Source organism: Callithrix jacchus, chromosome 7 (genome assembly GCF_049354715.1).
Source record: "Callithrix jacchus isolate 240 chromosome 7, calJac240_pri, whole genome shotgun sequence".
NCBI lineage: Eukaryota > Metazoa > Chordata > Mammalia > Primates > Cebidae > Callithrix > Callithrix jacchus.
Genome location: NC_133508.1, coordinates 71,931,588 through 71,945,202, shown reverse-complemented (window position 1 = coordinate 71,945,202; position 13,615 = coordinate 71,931,588). Strand labels below are relative to the sequence as shown.

General features: G+C 36.2%; 1 protein-coding gene across 22 annotated transcripts in view; it reads right to left on the bottom strand.

The window, feature by feature from the left end:
• Nucleotides 1–13,615, bottom strand: part of ZMYM4 (zinc finger MYM-type containing 4) — a 154,835-nt gene that overhangs the window by 50,480 nt on the left and 90,740 nt on the right. For 10 of the 22 annotated variants that reach the window (XM_035250756.3, XM_035250753.3, XM_078331183.1 and 7 more), the window contains 3 exons: nucleotides 8,141–8,665; nucleotides 6,393–6,454; nucleotides 5,871–6,041 (listed from right to left, as the gene is read on the bottom strand). The exons of 7 other annotated variants lie outside the window; for them this stretch is intronic. In XM_035250756.3, the coding sequence (XP_035106647.2) occupies nucleotides 5,871–6,041; nucleotides 6,393–6,454; nucleotides 8,141–8,654 (747 nt within the window). In that variant the 5' untranslated portion in view covers nucleotides 8,655–8,665. The remainder of the gene's footprint in view (nucleotides 1–5,870; nucleotides 6,042–6,392; nucleotides 6,455–8,140; nucleotides 8,666–13,615) is intronic. 5 more of the 22 variants (XM_054259126.2, XM_078331187.1, XM_078331188.1 and 2 more) reach the window with 1 other exon arrangement.

The following is a 13,615-nucleotide window of genomic DNA, read 5'->3' as shown; positions in this document are numbered from 1 at the left end:
CAGGCCTGGCCCTTTTTCTTTCTCTAAATAGTTAATTCCTTTCATTTGCCATTGATTAATATATCAAATTCTTAAAAATAATGTCTGTTTTTGGGCTATCTCCTCTATATCATTTTCAGTCTGACTAATCTTATGATATGCTCTCCTAATGAAACTATTGTAGGGTGTTTATGGCCACACAGTGTGTGCCATCGCTCACACCTGTAATCCCAGTACTTTGGGAGGCCAAGGCAGGTGGATCACCTGAAGTCAGGAGTTTGAGACCAGCCTGGCCAACATAATGAAACCCCATCTCTACTAAAAATACAAAAATTAGCCGGGCGTGGGGGCATTTGCCTGTAATTGTTTAAACCTGGGGGGAGGAGGTTGCAGCGAGCCGAGATTGCACCATTGCACTCCAGCATGAGCAACAAGAGTGAAACTCCATCTTAAAATAAACAAACAAAAAGAAATTAATTGTATGATGTTTAACAATTTAATAGGGTTTGCCAGTCTCAACTTCTCCATCCATTTTTTAGAATATGCATAAGTGTGTGTATGTTCATGTCTATTATTATTCTACAAAACTTCAGAATTTAACCATTGATATTTTCATCAAAATTGCATCAAATCTAAATCTTAATTTTTTTTTTTTTTTAACTTGCGACAGAGTTTCACTCTTGTCCACAGCCTGGGGTGCAATGGTGCAATCTCAGCTCACTGCAACCTCTGCCTCCCTGCCTCAAGTGATTCTCCTGCCCCAGCCTCCCAAGTAGCTGTGATTACAGGCGTGCACCACCACACCTGGCTAATTTTTGTAGTTTTTAGTAGAGACAGGGTTTCACCATGTTGGCCAGTCTGGTCTTGAACTTCTGACCTCAAGTGATTTACCCGCCTCAGCCTCCCAAAGTGCTAGGATTACAGGTGTGAGCCACCACACCTGGCCTTAAATCTTAATTTAAAAATAACTGACATCTTCATATTTCTTACATTTAAAAAGATGGTCTCTCCATTATTTCAAGTTGTATTTTATATAAGCACTTTTTAGTTGCTGCTGGGAATAGTATATCTTTTTCATTATATCATCTAACTGGAAAATTTATTTATAGAAATACTGGTATAATTCAACTAAGTACTGCATTAAATTTTATGAATTCCATTAATTCTTTCATAAAGATTCTTACTAGCAAGTAATAATTTTATTTCCCCTTTTCCATTATTTTTTCTTCTCATTTCTTTAACATGGATTGGAGTGCAAATCTAACAAGAGTTAAATAATAACAACGACATCAGCAACTTGTATTCTTTTAGTAATATTAACAGAAGGTTTCTATCCTTTTACTTCAACTTCAATAACTGTTATTGATCTGAAGTGGTATTTTCTTACCATGATCAAGAAAAAAATATATTGTAAGAAATGTATGAATTACATGAGATGTCTTTTAGCATCTATAAAGTGACTATTACAGATACTCTTATTTGACCTGCAGATGAAATGTAAGTATTAAAAGATTTTCTAAAATCGACTAATCATGACATTCCTTCGTTATACAGTGTACTAAAATTTCCTTAAATATTTTTATTTTAATCTCAGAAAACTCCAGAAACAACCAATACTCAATGGCATACTTTAATGGTCTCCAGTCAGGTCTCTTAGTCTCTGGGATGGCTACTGCAAATTTCTGCTGCATTCCTGAAGCCCTGAGTACATATTATTTATGTAACATAGTAAAATAGTATACATCTTAAGTACTGTTTGCATGGTCCACAATGCCTTCAAGGCAGAATCATGTTTGGTTTATGTTTGTATCCTCCCATGATGACTAATTTTACAATTATTTGATAAACAAATCAATGACTAGCAAATAATAAATATTTTCTGAGAATTATCTGATTGGTAACCAAAAAGCCTTCAGAAGCAAAAAAACACATGTCAAAACAAAAAAAAAGTTTTACCAATACCTTTAACTTCTTAGTTTACTATAAATGAAGATCAATATTAATATCCCATCAAAGTATTTTAGAAATGAGTAACACAGTTTCTACTGCCAAATTAACTCAACATAGCTAAAACAAAGCCGCAACATTTGTATTATTACATCTTTCCAAAACTGTATAAATCACTATTATGATAATTAGTTCATTTGCTTTCTCATTTTAATTGAGTTCTTTCAATAAGAGACTACACATTAGCTCTCCATCTATTATTATGAGCAAAAATAAAAATGAAAAAGAAATCATGATTTTGATGTAGTATTTACTGAAAGTACAGTTTTTAGAACCCACGGAAAAGGGAAAAGGGGAAAATGAGGTCTCTGGCTCTTTTTAAAGTATCTATTTTGAAACCTTCTCTAAGTATTTTTAAAATTAAATAACTTTTATTTAAAGAAAGATTGGTAGACCAAAAAAAAAAAAAGACTTTGATTATGACCCCAGATTGGCTCCTTCCTGGCCATGTGGCCTTGAGTAACTAATCTCTATAAATCTCAACTCTCTCGTCTATAAATGTTAATATCCTCTACTCTGGCCATCTTACATAGGGTTGTTAAGAGAATTAAGCAACATAGTACATGTAAAAAATCTGTAACTGTAAAAATACTACAGAAAACATTATAGAAACATGCAATGGAATTAGTACAAAGAAATGAAACTGAGAGGCCCAATGACATTATGCCAGTAATAGAGGTAGGAGGACGATGACTGGCAAATCCATGATATCATAACTGAAGAAATAACCAAGAGCAAATGGGTAGAAGTTAAATACATATACATACATTTCAGCACCTTGGTGATTTATATAGGAAAGTAAAGAAATTACGACCAAAATGAATTGTGTAAAACGGAGAATTAGGAAGTGAGCTAAAAGCAAAACTACCTAAATTAAGCATAAAGAAAAGCCAAGGGAAGTTTTAAAAAGTTGCTATAAACTAAAGCTATGATTTTATTGAACCATGAAAAAAGTTACTGGCAACTGATAGTCAAAAGTAAACGCTGACCACAGCTGTAAAACCTATCAGTACTTTACGAGGCTAACAGCACTTTTTTGAGACTACTAAAATAATACACTAGAGTTCCCTTTTCCAGTCCATAGGAAATGAATAAGAGTAATAAAACATTATGCAATATTGAAAGGCAATATTCCTCTCAAAGAAGGAGGGAAGGCGGAGAGGGGTGTGGAAAAGACGAGAGAAAGAAAAGAAGAAAAGAATCAGGTATCTAGTTTATAACATGAGAGCTGCTCTGGGGGATTTCTAGAAGAATTATCAAAGGTCTGATCCTGGTATGGCTGACAACAAAAAAGACTCCTCAGGGAAAACTTAGCTCTATCCACTCATATACTGCAAGTGCCTTATTATGGGGTCAGGGTAAAGAATACTTTCGGATCTTATGTCCGGGACCTACTCACATTACTGCCTAACTCTCAAGTCCGATCAATCAGGTAGTGAGCCTTGGTTCTTCCCCATAACCAAGATGAAACTTCATATTCATACTCAGCATTTTATAACACATTTTATAATTCTGAATAAGTGTATAAAAATTTAAATGTTTCTATCTATTCCATCCTATTTATATTCTCTAGCCACTGGAACCTCTCTGACAGTTATGAAAACAATACTAATAATCTTCTCAGTGTTCTCTACTGTATTTGGGCTATGCTATAAGCGACTTTATATCCCAAGGAAGTGTCACATGGGTCAAGTACAAAAGAAAGAGATGCTTTTGGTACCCTGCCAGCATTATGATTTCTTATGTCCACATAAGAAATCTTATTTTGCATGTCCACATTGGGGCAGGAGAAGAGATACAAGATCTGCTCTTCATACAGACTTCATACAGTTGTAGTCTTCTGAAGCATATACTGCCACATGAACTTCCCCAGGTGTTGGAACATCTATTTAACCCTAATTCAGATATCTAAGATCTCCATTTTACCTGCTTCTACAAACATGCTTTTATTTACCTTCTACTCAAATAGAATAGAAAAATCTATCCATATTCCTTCTACTTTCTTCTGTGTAGCAACTATACTCATATCCATCCAACTCCTATAGTTGACCATCAGTACCCTAAGATAGCCAACTTCCACTGGAAATCATGGAATTCATGCTGAGCATCAATTTGACTCATATGAATCACCTACCTCTATAATCTCCTATTCTTCCATCTGCTTACTCTATTACAGTGGTCCTCAATAGCAGATAATTTTTTGTTACAGTTGTCAAGGAAGAAGGCTGCAACTGGCATGTAGTAGGTAGAGGCCACGAATGCTACTAAACGTCCTACAATGCACAGAACATTGCCTCACAACAAAGAATTATCTGGTCCAAAATGTCAATGCTGTCGAGTTTGAGAAATCTTGTCCAAAAACATCTAAATGAAAAATGCTCTTGGCTAGGCACAGTGGCTCACGCCTGTAATCTCAACACTTTGGGAGCCCAGAGCAGGAGGATTGCTTGAGCACAGGAGTCAGACACAAGCCTGTGCATCCTACTCTACAAAAAAAAAAAAAGGTTTTTTTTTGAGATGGTTTTTTTTTTTCGCTTTGTCATCCAGGCTGGAGTTCAGTGGCACAATCTCAGCTCACTGCAACCTCCACCTCCTGGGTTCAAGTGATTCTCCTGCCTCAGCCTCTGAAGTAGCTGGAATTACAGGTGCCTGCCACCATGCCTGGCTTACTTTTTGTATTTTTAGCAGAGATGGGATTTCACCATGTTGGCCAGGGTGGTCTGGAACTCCTAACCTCAAGTGATCCGCTGGCTTCAGCCTGCAAAGTGCTAGGATGACAGGCATGAGCCACCACATCAGACCCCTCTACGAAATTTTTTTTTAATTCACCAGTGTGGTGGTACACACCTGTGGTGCCAGCTACTTGAGAGGATGAGCTGGGAGGATCACTTGAGCCTGGGAGGTTGAGGTTTCAGTGAGCAGTGACTGCATCACTGCATTCCAGGCTGGGCAAGACCTTATTTCAATCAATCAATCAATCAAGCACTTCCACAGAAGTCTGACAGTCTCAAACCCTCTAATGAAATAGAAAGGTAGGAAAATATAAGCTTTCCCCAGATTAAATATCATATCAGAAAAATAGCCAATTCATATCATCTTTACTTATGATCCTCTGAATTCATGCCATCTGTACAAAACAGAGATACCCTCAAATAACTGCTGCTATTGCATAGTCATCCCTTGGACCCCTTCTTGCACTTCAAAATGATTACAGCATCTGATGTAACTTTTTTCTTCTATTTCGACAACAGCAACATCATTAACTGCATGGATAACTTAGCTGACTTCAGGACCTCACAATTACAGGATTCTCTATGATTTTATCTCCAGAGCAACCTTGAAATAGCAGAGGTCTACCTTGACTTTTATTACTCACAGATCTCAAACTTGGAATCATGTATCATTCATCAAAGCCTCCTTTACCTTCTATCCACTAATCCAATGAACTGGTTCTTCAGTCAATTAACCCTTCCAAAGATGATATGTCCATTAACCCCTCCTGAAAAAATATTTAGATCCATATATAGCCTGTACTTCATTAGCATTAACTGCAAAAGGCTTACTATCCTATATAAACTTAATTGCACCACAAATCCATAAACTACCATAAACCTTCAACCATATCTGCTGTATAGATCTCAAATCCTTGAACTAAAATGCATTGCAAAAATCACAGTGGTATTAAGAAACAAAGATGACTAAAAGCCTTGTTTCGTATCGCTCGTTAATGCCCTATAAGATAATTCAAATCGCCTCAACCTTCTTTAAGAGTTTCTTTTCAGCCTGTCAACAAACTATTTCACTTCTTAAGTACTTCCTCTCTCAAATGAATAATTCAATGTGTGAAACAAAAAGAAGGAGGGGAAAAAAGGTGAAATGTTTACTTGAGCATTGTCAGGTTCATCTTTAATTTTGTCTAGTAGTCCCTGCTGTGGTGCCATTGCTTTGTCATACTCATCATCCAAAGGTTCTTCTTTAATTCTAATATTTGATGCAAAGGAATTCCCCAGTTCCGAACCAATGGATTCTTTATTGGCAAATGGGTAGCTGGAATCCTAAAACACAATATAAAGGATTAATAAATATTCAGATTTTAAAATGATTCCTCTTCAGGTTTAACACCCAAAGAAAAGCTCATTGGAAATGAAGAACTCTATGGACATTCATTAGAGTCCCTGTGCCTAAAAGTAAATGTGTTATATGTCTAAATACCAAATACAAATAAAGACCCTAAGAGCTGAGGCTTTTTAGAATGTCTCCAAAGATGTCCTTACCCAAATATTAAGCAAATTTGAAAAAAAAATCAGTGCTCTACCTAATACATTGTTAGAATTTAAAAAGTGACATAAAGAAAACTTTGACACTTGTCACAGTTACAGCAATCTACATACACACTGAAAACTTACCCTAAAGTTTGTTTCTGGGGTTTGTGGTAAATGGGTATGTAATGTTTCTTCAACTTGATTAGCTATTGAAAGGAAAAAAAAACAAACAAACACATGTATATGAATAACAAATCTTATAAAGAGTGACCTAAAAAGCTATCATTTGATAATCACCTCTCTTTTCCAACAAAGATGCTCATTAGAGTGAAGTGGGTCCCAAAAACACCCAACAGGTATTTTCACTCAAAGTTCTGCACTATCTGGCCCCACCTAACTTATAGCCTTATCCTGTATTTTTTCATCGCTCAAACCTAATATATATATATATATATATATATATATTTTTTTTTTTTTTTTTTTTTTTACTCTGAAAATTATAGTTTCCCAGACTCAGCTCGGTTAAAAATTTACCTCTCCTCTATAAAACCTTCCCTGTTCACGAAGTTAAAAATCATCTCTTCTAAGAATCCCTAAAACATACTGTTTCAGTTATTTGAAAGACATCTTCTTGAACTGCCTTATGACTGACTCTTCTACCATTGTCTTTAACTGTAAATCACATCTTATGCTATTCAGCTGACCATTGGCATTTCTACTGCCTGACTTGTCTTGTCCATTCTACTACTAGACATTATGTTCCTTGAGAAACATGACTCTCATACCCCAAGAAGGGATACTGGAAATATATGCTGAATTATAGAGAAAAATATAGTATATCCTTGCACAGCCTTGTACATACTCAAAAGCTTTCTTTTTAACAATACTGGTTTGTTCTTTGTACCATACATTTCCTAGCAGTGTTAGAAGAAATACAAGGACTGATAAAGAATACTTGCTTTCCTTCACAGCTATTGAACATTTATTGAAGAATTACTATTTCACTACACCAGGTTACGCCCCAAGAATACTAAGATGAGTAAGATACAATCTGGCCCTCAATCAACTCCTGTACTAGTAGATAAGGTAAAATAAATATAGAACTATAATACTGTGTGATAAGTACTATAAATAATGTGGCATGAAAATGCTGTGGAAATATAGATAAGGAAACAATTCATTCTTGATGTAGAGCAGTTAGAATGATGACAGAGTAGAAGAGGTTTATGAGTTAGGTAATGCTAAGTAAGAAGTACTTTCACAGGCAAATATACAGAGAGAAAATGACATGCAGGCAAATGGAATAGCAGGAGGAAAGGAAAGCACAGAAGGAAATATATGATATAGTCAAGAATGTTAAGTAGAGCTAAAATATAGGGTACACTGGGCAAAGAAGCTCAGGAGGAACCTCAAGAAACTTCTAAAACATAAATTAGAATTTTTTTTTAAACTCCCTTTCAGATAGAGGTGAGAGTTCATAAACAAAAATTAAAATTAAAAAAAAAAGAAATAAAAACTCCCTAATTTGGACTAAATTTGAGACAGCAGTTTGAATTAGTGCTTACAGCACAAAGAAGTTAAATCCAACTTCAGGTTCCAATGTTCAACCAAAGAAAATGAACAGGTGATTCAAGTATCTTGCCCTTCTCATCAAAACATTGCAACCAAGGGAGGGAGAAATGAGGTTTAGAGCTATTTTCAACCATTTATACCATTACCAAAAGTTACTGGGAGAAATTCAGTCACTCTGCAAAGAACAAGGACAAAAGAAAAATGACAAGCTTACAATGAATTTAACTGTTCATACTTCACTTAACATCAAAAGTAATAAAAGCTGTATTATGATCGGTAATTTTTAATTGTTTTATGGTTCTAATTCCAATAATTATTACCTGCTTTATCAAAAAAACTGCTTTTCAACCTTGAATCCAAATCTTTATGAGGTTTATCCAACTGTTTTTCACGTTCACGATAAGTTAGGTCTCTATTTTTCTCCTTTCCAGAAAATGTCTCTTTGCTGTTTTCTCTTACTAGACTAAAATCTTTCCGTATTGATTTAAAAACAGAAACCTGATCAAACTGTTTAGGAAAGTCTTTTTTTAACTTATTTTGAATTTGTATTTCATTTTCATTGTCTGATTCATGCTGTGTGACTCTTCTCTCTACTTCCAAGCTATCATCAGTATGAATTGAAGAAACAAGATTGTCCTTTGAACTAAAATCCTGTTCATCCTCATTGTCACTACCAACGACTGGAATTCCTGCAAGATCCCCAGAGTTCAAAAAATAATCATCTTCATCCAGCAATGAATTTTCAGATCCTGTTTGATTCGGCATTCCATAAGACATGCTGTCAAGGGTAGGAGTTAAGTTGTGGTCTATATCTTCAGACATTTCTGTATCCATGATACCACCACCTTAAAAAGTAAAATACTGTTTAGACAAACGATAGTGCTAAAGATGACCACAATGACACGGTCAGTCTGGTATTTAACCAAATAAATATTTTTTCAAACAAAGTACAGATATTACCATAGTATTCACTTAACACTTTGATACAGATGTGACAGATATGACTCCTATCTGACAGTTAAGGGAATGAGAAGCCAAAACTTGAGGAACTACTTCAGGTTAGAAAGGAAGGTTACATGATATAGAGAAAAGAGCACCAACTTCAGAATCAGACATATCTGTGTTGAAATCAAAGGATGACCCTGGAAATCTATGTAATCCTGAAAAGTAAACTCCCAGACTCTATCTATACAACAGCATAATACTCACCTTGGAGATTAATTTGTGGTGAGGATTAGTGATAGTATGTATAGAAGACCTACTAACACAATGACTGACATAGAAGGGAATATAAAATGGTAATTACAATATTATGGCAATTATTCAGGGAAAAATGAGATTAGCACTCAGGTCTTTGGTCTGAGTCCCATTTTCTCTGCACTAACACTAATAAACACTTAAAGCAGTTAATATTTAAACATAAAAATAAATTTTCTCCAACCCAGAGTAAAAAACTGTTTACTGTTCAAAACTACTAATATATAGTAATCTCTCCCATTCCAAAACAAAACAAAGCAACTCCCTAGCCCTACAATGCCCTCATTCATCTTCCCTTCACAAACTTGTAGGAAAAAAATTCCACATAGTTTGGTTCCGCTTCACCTCAATCATTAACACTTTGAGCTTAATATAATCAGCTCCCAGCTTTCCACTGGAACTTTTCTCATGAACATCATCAATGATCTCCTAAAGGTCAAAGCAAATTGACTTTTTCAATCCCTAAGTGGCATATCCCTCATGGATAAAATTCCTTTGGGTTCTTCGGTACTCATTTCTTCTTACTTTCCTTAATTGGCTTGTTAATTTATTTTATCCTCTTCTTCCTCTGTTCACATGGCTTCAATATTAGTTTTTCTGTAAGATTCCAGTTCTCTTTACTTTTACACGTGGACTGAGCTATTCTGTTCACCTCCATAACACTTACCTTTGCTACTGACTTCCTAAGCACTTAAGCTTAGACCTTTCTTCCAAGATTTTGGATGTCTGTATTCAACTAGCTCCTACAGGTTCTCCAACTTCGCAACTCTAAAATCAAAACTCATCATGCTCCCTCCCATTCCAAGTATATGCTTCTGCTATTTCCCTCAGATGGTTAACAGATTCACCAAACCAGCAGTTGCTCAAGATTTCCCCCAGACAAATTCTGTCAACTTTACTACTTATCTCTCTCAAATCCATCTTTTCTACTTAGCACCTAGTTCTACTAACACTCCACATCTCCTCTTGGATTCTACAATACCTTCAAAGGTATACTAATTCAATCCACATGGATACTCAAGAAGCAACCATATCCTTATGAACTCTATGCTGAAATCACATTTAATTGGCGCATGAGCAAACAAACCAGAACTGATAAAAACAGAGTGAGGCAAAAATATTAATGACATTGGCACCCTTGCTCTTATTTTGTTACTGAAGCCCAGCTATATCCTTCATGTGGCTGGTTCTTCATTCCTTCTCTGGATTCCATGATCCAATAAATTCCTCTTGTTAAGTTGATTTGAGTTGAATTATCTGTAATCAGGTCCCAACTGATATAGAATCCAAATGAGAGCTTTCCTGGGCCAGGCACAGTGGTGCACACCTATAATCTTAGCACTCTGGGAGGCTGAGGCCTGAGGACTGTTTGAGGCCAGGAGTTCAAGACCAGACTGGGCAACATAGCAAAAGCCCATCTCTAAAAAAAAATTTTTTTAATCAGCCAGATGTGATGGTTCATGCATGGAGTCCTAGCTACTCAGGAGGCTGAGAAAGGAGGATCACTTGAACCCAAGAATTTGAGGCTGCAGCAAGCTATAATTGTGCCACTGCACTCCAGCCTGGGTGATGTGACAGGACAAGAACCTGTTTCTTCTTTCTTTTTTTAAGCTTTGCTCAAGTTGCCCTCCTCCTTAATGACACCAGAATTACCTTCCCAAAATACAAATCATTTCCCATTACACCCTCCTTTGAGATTCTATAGCTCCCCACTGCTTGAAGTATTCATTCACTGAGCACATATTTATTAGGAAACTACTCTGTGGTAGGTTTTGTGCTGGGTTCTAGGGATAAAATGATAAAAGAGATAACTATGACTCTTCCCCCTCACAGAGCTAGAAAAAATAAACAGAAAATTAGAAACAGTATGAGGGTAAATAAATAATGATTTGAATCCATAATGTCAAAGGGAAGGGGAGAAAAGCTTGTTTTATCCTAAGAATGTTTGCTAATAAACAGAGGCAATAACAGATTTGGAAAAATTTTTTGTACTTACTAAAATAATCAATTGAGATAACAGACAGTAAAACAGATGCTAAAATCTTATGAGATGTATGCTGAAGAACTTACAGGTGAGCCAGCTGAATGTTTCATAATTAGTAGCTGAACACATAGCATGTGCTCAGGGTTTATGTAGTCAGAATTTTGAGTTTCACAGTGCATGAGAAGTCAATACTAAGAAGTCATATTGTAAGCAACTTTCCATATTACTACATTTAGTTAGTTAGTTGGTTCATTTTTTGAGACAGGGATCTGGCTCTGTTGCCCAGGTTGGTGTGCAGTGGTGTGAGCTTAGCTCATTACAACCTCTATCTCCGGGGCTCAAGCAATCCTCCCACCTCAGCCCCTTGAGTGGATGGGATTACAGGTGCATGCCACTCCATCCGGCTTATTTTTGTATTTTTTGTAGAGATGCAGTTTCACCATGTTGCTTAGGGTAGTCCTGAATTCCTGAGCTCAAGCAATCTGCCCACCTCAGCCTGCCATAGTGCTGGGATTACAGGTGTGAGCCACTGCACCCAGCCCTGTATCACTACATTTAAATTGAGGACATAGTATTTGAAGAAAAGCACAGTCATATGGAAAAATGAGATCCCTAACTCACATAAAAAAATTTTACAGCTGTATCTAAGTTTAGACATAAAGAAATAAACTATGGAAGAATTTTTTAGTAATATTAAATAAACTATGGAAGAATTATTTTTAAGTCAGAGAGGCAAGTCTTTCTAATGATGACCAAAAAAATCCAGAATAAAAGGCCAATTTATAAATAAAAATATAAAAGATCAAATGTGACTTAAAAAATGGATAGAGATGAGAAAACACAAACCAAATCAAAAGGTTAAAAGATAAACTGATTTAAAAGGTTTTACTTCATTTTATAGCACAAAGGTAATTTCCTTAAAAGATAGTTCAGTAAAGATACAGACAACCAAATATATATATAAAAGCAAAGGGCTCAAACAAACTTTTCAGAGGGAGCAAAATGCTAAGATTCAACAAGAGAAATGCAAACTAATAAAACAATGAGATATCATGTTCACACAGCAGGCTATAGTATTTGAAGCCTGTTCTTTGTTTTCTAACAAAGAAGTTTTCATAGAAGTCATACAGCTATGCTATAGGCCAAAGTTGGGAAACTTTGGCCCAAGACCAAAATATATACAAAGACAAGTTTGTGACAGAGACCATATGTAGGCTTCAAAGCCCAAAATATTTACCATCTGGCCCTTAACAGAAAAACATTTGCCAACCCCTACAGTCAACTACTACTGGTAGGAATGAAAACGGGTACAAAACTAATTAAGAGCAAATAGGCCTATTTTGATACTTTGAATACACAGAATTCTTGACCCAACAAGTCAATTTTTTTTTTTTTTTGAGACAGAGTCTCACTGTGTCACCCAGGCTGGAGTGCAGTGGTGAGATCTCAGCTCACTCTAACCTCCACCTCCCAGGTTCAAGCAAGTCTCCTGCCTCAGCTTCCGGAGTAGCTGGGGTTATAGGCACCCGCCACCACGCCTGGCTCATTTTTGTATTTTTAGTAGAGACAAGGTTTCTCCATGTTGGCCAGGCTGGTCTTGAATTCCTGACCTCAGGTAATCCACCCACCTTGGCCTCCCAAAGTGCTGGGATTACAGGTGTGAGATACTGCACTCAGCCCAACAATTCAACTTTTACAAATTCATCCTGCAGATATAATCTCATAAGAGAGTGATGAAAAAGAACATTTATAGCAGAAAAAGACTGAAAATAGCTTATGTGTTCATTGGTGATGCTTATTAATTACAGTACATACCTACAATGGAGTATTATGTAGCTAGCTGTTAAACAGAATCAGGCAGCTTTAAGAATTCCCAAGATGTGTTAAGTGAAAAAACTTGTTTAAATCTTTGAACTGCACTGGAGGTTTACAGCTTTCTCAGAGATGTCAATTTCTTTCTTTCTTTTTTGTTTCTTTCTTTGAGACAGAATCTTGCTGTCACCCAGGCTGAAGTACAGTGGCATGATCACGGTTCACTGCAGTCTCAACCTCCTGGGCTCAGGTGATCCTCCCACCTCAGCCTCCAAGTAGCTAAGACCACACATGTGCCACCACACCCAGCTAATTTTTTTTTATTTTTTGTGGATACAGGGGTCTCACTATATAGCACAGGCTGGTCTCAAACTCCTGGGCTCAAGTACTCTTCCTGTCTCAGCCTCCCAAAGTTTTGGGATTACATGAGACTGTGCCTGGCCTCAGAGATGTCAACTTCTAACGAAGCAACTGATTTAAATTAGCAATTTTGGTGCCTAGACAATAAATCTGTAAGCTGCATAAAATCTTATGCAATTAAAATATTAGTACTAATTACACTACTTAACTGAATCAGAATTCTTCTCATCCTTGTGATCCATATAACCAAATAAAAGAAACAGTTTCTGTTTCTCAGAGCTTATATCAAGAGAAAAAAACAGAACACTACAATAACAGTAGCTGAAACACCTGAAAGTACAAATTTCTCATGGAAGATTTCTGGCTTTTAGGCACTGTGAGT